Source organism: Mesoplodon mirus (genome assembly GCF_964341445.2).
Source record: "Mesoplodon mirus genome assembly, chromosome: 3".
Taxonomy (NCBI): domain Eukaryota; kingdom Metazoa; phylum Chordata; class Mammalia; order Artiodactyla; family Ziphiidae; genus Mesoplodon; species Mesoplodon mirus.
Genome location: NC_138978.1, coordinates 118,280,112 through 118,289,338, shown reverse-complemented (window position 1 = coordinate 118,289,338; position 9,227 = coordinate 118,280,112). Strand labels below are relative to the sequence as shown.

The following is a 9,227-nucleotide window of genomic DNA, read 5'->3' as shown; positions in this document are numbered from 1 at the left end:
ATTGCATCTCAGAAACCTAGACATTATGGAGGGACACTGATGGGCTCTTTCTGGGTCTTCTTCACGGGAGATGAACAGAGGAAATGTCAGAATGTCAAAGCATATGACAAGTGAGGGAAGGCAGAGCGGGGAGGAGGGTGTACTAGCCACAAGGCCAACACATTCATGTTCAAAGAGAAGTCTGGGCAAAGGAAAAAAACCCCAAACGACAACAAAACAAAACCCAAGTCAGAGGAAAAAAGGGTTTCATACAACACAGTATCAAAAAGTAAAAGGAACACACTAAATGCACAAACTGGTGGCAAGTCAGTCCACAGCCTATTATGATAGGTCCTTCCAGCATCAATCAAGTTTCTTCTCATCTGTTATCTCAAGGTTATTTACAGATGTGTGACTTTAACAAGAGTCTCACAGGAGGGTGGGCAGGCTTCAATCATTGGTTTCGGGATCTGTCTGAGCCATGTAGGCATCCAACTCAGCATCCAGGTGTCCTTTCGTTTTTGACATGTACGCATCCAGTTGGTTGTCCAGCTGCTCCTTGGTCAGTACAGGGCGAGCAAGGGCACCTCTCCCTCGTCCACGGCCTCGTCCTCTGCCTCCAAAGCCCCCTCTTCCCCGACCTATCATACCCCGACCTGGCCCAAGGGAAAAACAAGAAAAACAGTTACAAGTAAGTTTAATTGGTGCTATGGTAAATGCCCCTTAGAGCAGTGGGGCCTAGCTGAGAAAGGCTGAAGGGCAGGGCAAGAGGAAAAATCTGGAAAAACAGGAAACACACTGGGTAGAAAGCAACACATGGAAAGCACACATAATGAATCCCTTATTACATGCTCATCTCTAAATGCTATTTGAAATTTTTTTCTTCTATCAACAAAGTAAGGGAATATAGTTAACTGATAATTAAAAATTTCTTAATCTCTCCTAAGAGAAACTAAAACTTGAGACTCGCTATAAGTTTATAATTAAAATACAAGTACATTAAAGATAATCCCATTTAGTAAGATAGGGAGGAAGTAACAAGGGCACAGAGAAACAGGGGTGTGAAGGTAGACAGTTTTCAAATTAAACTTTACTGGAGATCCTTTCTGAAAAATTAGCTTGTCTCCTCAAATTTATCAAACCTAATGAACTGATCCTATGTCAGGAGACTGAGGAGTTATTCTGACATAGGAACAATGAAGAGAATTGGGGAAAAACATTTTGAGTAGTCCCAGCCATTTCTATCTCCCGATTCTATTCACATTTTAACAATTATGGTTATCTGAGAGGTGGTTTCAATTCACTTAACAAAACATACCCAGCTTTCTGAAAAGCTACTTCAGACTCTTCCCCGCCCAATCCCTGTGATGTCTCTCTCAGAAACCAAGTCAAGATAATTTGGAAACATGCTATTTCATCCTGAAACCCAAACTAGCTTGTACTTCACTCAATAAGCCAAGCAACATATAATGCGAGAGAAGAAAACAAGCCCTCAGTTATCAAATTTCTTTTCCCAATAGTTATTATCCCCTGGCAACTTCAAGGTCATAAATTATGGAAGACCCACCACACACTTTAAAAAGACCAAAGCAAATATACCCAGGGGCTAAAAGAATATATATTATTTTTCCTGGACAGGTGTTGCTGGGAGTTTTCCACTTAACTCTAAGCCAGAAAACTCCCATGAGATTTGGCATTAACAGCAACACCATTAAAAACTCTCTTCCAGTCTGGGCCATGAGGTCACAGGACAAATATCACTAAGTCTCAAGGTAAGATTATCAACAAGAGTCAGTTAGTTAACTGACACAGTATCATCTTGCTTTTTCTACTTTGATCAAAAAAAGTCATCTCTGGTTTCGCATAGACACAAACTTTATCTGGAATTTACTTGGTTTCAGAGTCAAAACCTAGCTCCAAGTCTCACCATCCTCTTTAACTCTGCTTCGTTTTTGTACATCTCCCTCTTCTCTCTTCTTAGACTCAAAGTGGGTTTTGAGCTATGGGGTGGGGTGTGTGGTGGTGGGTCAGGGACAGAAAAAGATAAAACGCCAAACTGACCATTCTGTCATTTTTAGCAATACAATTTGCAAGAGCCTGAAAGAAGTCTGAATATAATCTGGCTCTGTAACACATACCTGACTGTTCTTGGAAAACCCATGACAGACCTCCACATTACCAGCATGTGAATTTAGAAAATAAGCCAGTTTCATAAAACAAACAAGACAAACAAATAAGCCTGCCTATGACTTGAAGCTGTGCAGAAAGGTGGCTCTGAGTTTTGAAGGGAGAGAAATAAGGGGAAGCTAGTCTCTGAAGTTGGTAGCTGACTAACCTCTACCACCGATTCCGCCACGACCCATAGCTCCACGCCCTAGGCCCCCTCTCCCAGGACCTCCACGACCTCGAACACCACCTCTTCTTAAGCCCATTCGGGGAGCTACGGCTCGTCCACCTCGGAGCAGGTTTTGACCTTGGAGAGGAGGCATACAATGTATATGCAGGTAAATCCAAGAGAGACAAAGTAGATTCTAACCAAAGGAAGGCGGTGAGGGTTAAATGAGAGTTAATTCAGTTAATTTTTAGGTTGGGTGGGGCAAGCTGCACACTGAGTGTGAAAGGATTAAGCTGCTCTTTATTCAATCAATTCAACAAGTCTGACCACAAATCCACTTCTGGAAGAAGCTGGGAGTTAAGTCAATTAGTTAAGTATATACATTTAATGAATATCTATTGAATAATCACAGGTAGGTGCCTAGCATTATGGCATATTTAAAAATAAATGATATGGTTCCTGCTCTCAATACATTTTTGTAGGGGACAAGAACTATACAGAGAACAGTATAACAGTGCCTAAAATGTAACATATAGATAGCTAAGTGCTATTGGTCAACTTGTCCTCTTTTTTCCAGATGTAATAGCGTATTTCACTAGAACCAGGAACAGAGATGATTAATTAATATATAGGCCAACAGGCCAAGAAGTTTCTTAGATTTGACTTATTTCTAGAACTTGAATGTGCTTTGATTCAAGCAGCAGCAGGGTGTTTTAAAATGGAATGGAGATGACATGAATTACCTGTTGTAACGCAGGTCCTACCCTCTCACCATTGCACATTATCAGAAAAGGAATGGTATCGATAAAAGACATGCAGCACTATTAAAAATACGTGATTTCAAAAGTTATTAATTGTATCAATACAAATTCAGGCTTAAAGATGTTAAACAAATGTGTCCATAAGCAGCCCAAGAGAAAAGGGAAGGGGGTGGGGCCCGACGATTATCAGGTACAGAGCACTGACCTCGGAGCGACATCCCGCCCCTAAGTAGGGTTCTTGTGGCACGTCCCCCACGGAGTCCTCCTCTGGGCAAGCCTCTCTGGATAATGGGCAGGCCTCGTCCTCCGATTGCTCCCCTGGCCAGGGCCCCTATTGGTCGGCCTAACCGTGCCTGGATGTTACTCTTACCCAGACGCTGCTTTAAGCTCTTCTGGAAGAAAAGGTGTTAGGGAATTGAGATCAAAAAAGCAATCCACTGGGATTTAGCAACTCAAAGTGCAGAGAAAAAGAAGCAAGTGAGATGTCTGTGTGGCGGGAGATAAACCTGCATGGGGTGTCATAAGGATCCCAAACCAGAAGCAAGCCTTTGCCTCAGAACATGGTAGAAAACAAGCAGAATTCTGATCCAGAGCTTCTAGGAAGCTTGAGTATAGTCCCATGAAATTGGCATCACCACAAATTACCTCACTAGTTTGGCTACAGAAGTCATATACCACTACTTGGAACATAAGTTTTAACAAGAACACTGTATTTCAAATCGTAGATTCTGCTGTTTTTGAACCACCAGTTGACAATGACAGGACTGGATTCATACCTGCCCAAGGACTACCACTGTCTTCAAAGGCTTACTCAAACACCATAGGAAGTTCATCACACTCTGGGCAATGTTTAAATTACAATTTCATTTGAATTCTTGTGACTTAAGAACAAGTTTGATTTCTCAGTCAAAGAGGCCAGTGTGTTCCATTTTTCCTCTGAGTATCTATCTCCAGACGGTCCACTTTTTACCTTAAGATGTAAATAAACACAAAAAAGTCAAATCTCCTTTCCTTACATATCTTAAATAGCCGTTAATTCCATGTCTTCCTTTGCAAACAGCTCCATTAATTAAGTCAGTATAATGACTTTTAATTCAAAATAAACACATAACTCAAATGTATCTCCACAGAAAGCTAGCTAAACCTGCATTAGAATTAAGACAGTTTAGCTATAATCATAAAACTCAGGGCTACATTTGAGAACAAGGACATACCATAGATAGAAAATTTTCAATAATCTGTCCCTCAGAGAGAAACTACAAAGACCACATCTCAGACAATTAAATTCCTTCAGAGGAAAGGGTGACTGTGTAGCCTTGAACACCACCGAAGCCCTAGCAAACCTGTTCTCCTATAACGCCGTAAGCCAGTATGAACGAAAATAAATTATGCGTCCTCAGGCTTCACCCACAAATGACTACAAACCATTTTCTCTGCAACCATATGCTGCGAGTTATTATTATTATTAGCTTTCTAGCATGAGATCATAAACTGCTTCTAATCAGAGGGGCAGGCTCTGAACAACACGAGGTCAGGACTTCTTTCTCCAAGTCTCTTGTGTTTAGTCATCCCTAGTACATTCTCCCAAGATCTGTGCTTTAAGGGGAGAACGCATAGTACTTAGAAATTCTCCTCCCTTCCCATCCCTTACTTGCCACCAATACTAGTCTCTAACATTGAAAAGAAGCTGAAGGATGTCAACTGTATCATTCAGTTTTCACTCTAGAGCTGTGCTGTATGCTAAGGTAACCACTAGCCACATGTGGCTTATTTAAATTACAAGTAAAAAAATAAATAAATAAAAATAAAAATTTAAGCTCCTCAATGGCACTAGCCACATTTTGAGCGCTCAATAGTCAATGTGGCTAATGGCTACTGTATTGGAGAGCACAGATATAGAACATTTCCAACACCGTGGAAAGTTCTATTGGACAGCAGCGCTCTAGAGGCTACTTTCTTCGGCACAGCCTCTGTTCCAAGCTTCTTGTTAAAAGGTCCTTTGGAATAATATGTCAGAGACCTGTCTTCAACAATTTTTACTATTTACTCTCAGAAAACAGTGGCACCTTTTACTGCTTTCCTGAGTCTGGGATGAATGCAGCCACTCCAAGGCTTAAGGTAGCTGAAGCAGAAGGCCTTGTTTATTTTTGGTCAGTGAGCCCAATGGTTCAGGGTGGGGGTGGAAGGGTGTTATATTTAACTGCTGATTTTATGCACAGCCATGCAGTGCTACCAGTTAAAGTCCTTACAGTTGCATGGCACCGCCCTCCAGACGCCCAGCCACAGCTTGGACATATCCTTCCACAGCCACTGTCCGGACTTGCATATAAAGTCTATGAATAATAAAGAGCAGGTTTTATTTCAGGTCTGAATAGGATTCTCTCTTACTGGAAATTTGAAAGAGAACCCGCTAACTCTTAAATTAATTACTCAGTGTTCTCGCTCTACTTTACTGACAAAACTTTAGGTGCTGTGGAGATGAGGGTCACCCCACTCTTTCTACTGTTTAGCGTTGAAAACCTTTGACTAAGAGGCCTTTCAGACTCCCTGCATTAGGGAAGAAAGTATAAAATCATTTCCCTCATTTGTAAACCATTTAATGAGAAATAAAAGGATTTTTTGAAGATCATCTAAAACAGAAACCAAAATTTCTTTGTGGAAAAAGCCAGTGAATCTGTTTTAAGGGCAAAGGATCAGAGAACAAAAGAGATTAATACTCATTGATAACACAGAAACAGGCCACCTTGATGGCAAACTCCCTAAAAGAGAAAGACAACAAAAAGTTACTTATTGGTACCTGCCAAAATGGGAATTCTCTTAACTTCTCTTTCCTCCAGAGAAGTTCAGCTTTTGCCCTGAGCCACCTCGTAATTATCCATGGCGTCCTGACAGCCTCAGTGGACTACCTGACAGGGCTCACCAGTTGCTTCTGGAGCATTAAGACCCGTTCTCTCACCTGCTTAAGTTTTAATGCTGCCTGGACAGAGGGTCTATTCTCCATCTGCTGGGCCAGTCTTCTGTTTCTGGCACTGGCTAGCTGCTGTTGTTGCTGCATCGAAGCCCGAATATTCACTGGCATCGGCTGTTTGTTCTTCAGCATATTAGTAAAGCTTCAAGGTCGAACAAAATGGATGTTTAAATAAACGCTTTATTACAAAACATTTATTGGCATTTTCATGGCTTGCTAGACCAGGAGCTCCAGATCCCACGAACTTTAAGTAAAGTGGTACACTTAGATCAAGGCTGATGTGGGTTAAAGACTCCTCTGCTTTTCCACAAACTTGCAAGAATCAGAAACTTAGAAATGCAGCTAAGTGTAGCACATTCAATCAAAAGTGATAACAAGGGCTCAGGTAACGGCTTTTAGAGAGGTACAAAGTATGAAAAGCATGCAATAAGCAGATATGATGACAAGAGACAGAAGATGTAGTTTCAAAGACAGACAAAGCAAGCCAAAACCTTTGGGGACCTGAGGGTGCATTTTAAGGGCAAATGTAAGGAAGGACTAGAGCACCTTCAAAGCCCATGGAAATGATACACCCACATAAATTGTAAGAGCATATCACATTCTCTCATACATTTGTTCACGTAGTAACGTGAATATGAAGAATTAGTGTATCACTAAGGGATAAAGAGAAGTACATATGCTTCAGAAAAGGCAAACAAATATAAGTAAATCTTTCAGTGGTCTAACGTCAACTTAATAAAGTCACTGGTCGAAGGCACTCAATGAACAAAGCTCTCAGAGACAGAAAGTGCCTTTCAATGCCTTAACTTTTCTTAGTGTCAAGTGATTACTTTTTCTGACTCTAAGTGATTACTTCTGAAAAAGTTAAGATGAGCTTAATCATTTAAGAGCTTGTGAAGACACTCTTCTATTATTCCTGTCAAGGTAAGTTTAATGGAATGAAAGAGAAGAACATTCAATTGTAAAAGAATCGAAAACAAAAACAAACTAAAAGCAGAATGGAAAGAAAGTGAAATGGAGCAAAGCGAGTGCCTCTTACAAGGCCCAAGAATGACATTCAAGGGCCTTTGGACATATTCATAGCTTGCTACCCGCCTCTTACAGGCCAGACACAACACTGCTGGCCTTGGACTGGGCAGCAAGCCTACTGCAGCTAGGGTACCATGCTACCGAGCTGCACCACCCCTGTATCAATGTAAAAAAAAAAAAAAAAAAAAAAAGTGAAGAAAAGGGAGGGTGTGAGGAGTCTTTTTAAAATACATCCCACCAGATAAATATTTCAGACAGCATAACATAAAAATCTACTGATAAGGGGTTTTGAAACAACCGCCCAATTTGTTTTGTGTACCACATACGATGCAACTAAGAACAGAGGTCTGTAGCCTTCTGTTGGTATTTAGTTTAAAACCGGTTTTTGTGCATTGGACCCCAGGGCCAATTTAAGTACTGTTTTCTTATGAACGAGCTGAAGTTGCTGTTGGCTGCCTCACCGCTCATTTAGAGACATCTTGGTGGTGCTTTTTAGCACAACTTTCGGCGCTGACTGTGCAGCCATCTTCAAATCCCGAGAATCTACAAAGGACAATGGACAGAATGAGCAAATGAGAATGATGACCACCTCATTTCAACAAGTGCCAAAGGCCCAAACCAAAAATGAATGAAAAGGCCTGTATCAGTGCCTATTGATGATCACACCAAAACTCATTTCAGGTGCTTAAACTTAAGAAGCTAGTTACCTCAAACTAATAAACTCCAAGGCCACAGGACAGAAAATATCTGCCCAAGCCTCCAAAATGGCAGACTTAGACCTAGCCAAAGAAGTGTTAAGAGTCTGGCTTTTCATCTAGAGCGGTCCTTCTCAACCTTGGCTGCAAGAAGCTTTTTTTTTTTTAAAAAAAAAAAAAAACAACAAAACACAGAAGCCTGGGCGCAAACTATTTAAAGCACAATCTCTGATGGTGAGGTCTGGGGATCAGCAATTAGAAGGGGGAAAAAAAAAAGTCTACCTCGAAGTGGGGGTGTGGGGGAAAGTCTACCTCGGTGCTTCTCTTGTGCAGCCGCAACTGAGAACCACTGATCTAGAAAGATGACACAAGCATACCAGTTTCAAAATCAAGTAGGAGCCTTAGCAAGGGCCTGCGGAGCTGGGGGACGGAGGGAGTAGGCAACGTTTCCCTAAATGGGCATTCACCTGGGAGTTCGCTCCCGGAGAGCGCTCCACAAAATTTAACCCTGAAGCCGCCATTACTTTCCAACGTTCCCTAAAGTCGTATAGTCCTCCTTTGATCTCCTTTCCCTCTCAAAGCCCTGTCAGGACCGCCAACATTGCTCAACCCACCAAACAACATTCTTTTTTAACTCCATCAAATCCCCACCTTTTCCATCAATCCCGCGGCGAGTTTCCAGTTCGGGGTCTCCCCCGCCTCCCTCTCAGCGGCTCCGCCCCCTCCGGGGCCTCCACCTCGGACACCCTGTCTGCCTCCATATCCCGCCAGCTCCCGATCCGCGTCCGCCGGACCCCTCCGTTCCCCAGGACTCTTGCCCTCCTCACCACAGACACGTACCGAAGGAAACGGACGCCAGTGCTCCTCCCGGGGCTGCCACCACGGCTGCGGCAGGCGGGCCGGGGGCCGGCCGAACCTGAGTTGACGGTGGAGGGGCTCGGGTTAACTTGGTGGGCGGTTAGTTAGATGTGTTACGCGGTAGATTGCTAGGTTAGTTCGTTGCTGTTGGCTGGCTGTCCGGTTGGCCCGTCCGCCTGCTAACCGGCCTGCCCTTTCCTGCCTTTCACCACAGCGGCTGCCGTTAACTCCCGCTCGGTGTCGAAAACAAAATGTCCGCCACACCCAGTGCGGAGAGGGACCGGCTAAAATGGCGTCGACGCAGTTACGTTAGGCGTCAGATCCGCCGCACCACTAAGGGGCCGGAAAATTTGTGCCACGCCTGCGCGGGATTAGGGCGGAGCCCTAGGGAGAAGGCGGGGCTTTAGCAAAGGCCTGGTCTGTATTAAACTCAGACCCCCGCCTAGGAAGGGGCGTAGCCAAGTGGCATACCAATGTTTATTTTTGGAAAATGGATTATTTTTAAAAGCTTTAAAAAAGTATGCATTTATTTGGCAGCATTGGGTCTTAGTTGCAGCATGCGGGATCTTTAGTTGTGGCATGTGAACTCTTAGTTGCAGCAT

At 43.0% G+C, this 9,227-nt stretch overlaps 1 protein-coding gene across 5 annotated transcripts; it reads right to left on the bottom strand.

Moving 5' to 3' along the window:
• Positions 1 to 228: 228 nt before the first annotated feature.
• Positions 229 to 8,920, bottom strand: CHTOP (chromatin target of PRMT1). Of its 5 annotated transcripts, none has more exons than XM_082616502.1 (8): positions 8,608 to 8,920; positions 8,050 to 8,121; positions 7,534 to 7,615; positions 6,032 to 6,185; positions 5,325 to 5,408; positions 3,281 to 3,467; positions 2,315 to 2,452; positions 229 to 635 (listed from the first exon to the last, which is right to left on the bottom strand). In XM_082616502.1, exons 3-8 carry the CDS (start codon positions 7,596 to 7,598, stop codon positions 430 to 432), a joined length of 834 nt encoding a protein of 277 aa, XP_082472628.1. In that variant the 5' UTR covers positions 7,599 to 7,615; positions 8,050 to 8,121; positions 8,608 to 8,920; the 3' UTR covers positions 229 to 429. The 5 variants fall into 5 exon arrangements, with proteins under 5 accessions (XP_082472628.1, XP_082472629.1, XP_082472627.1 ...); XM_082616503.1 differs by having other exon boundaries at positions 8,080 to 8,121; XM_082616501.1 differs by lacking the exon at positions 8,050 to 8,121 and having other exon boundaries at positions 8,608 to 8,919.
• Between the last annotated feature and the right edge of the window lie 307 nt (positions 8,921 to 9,227).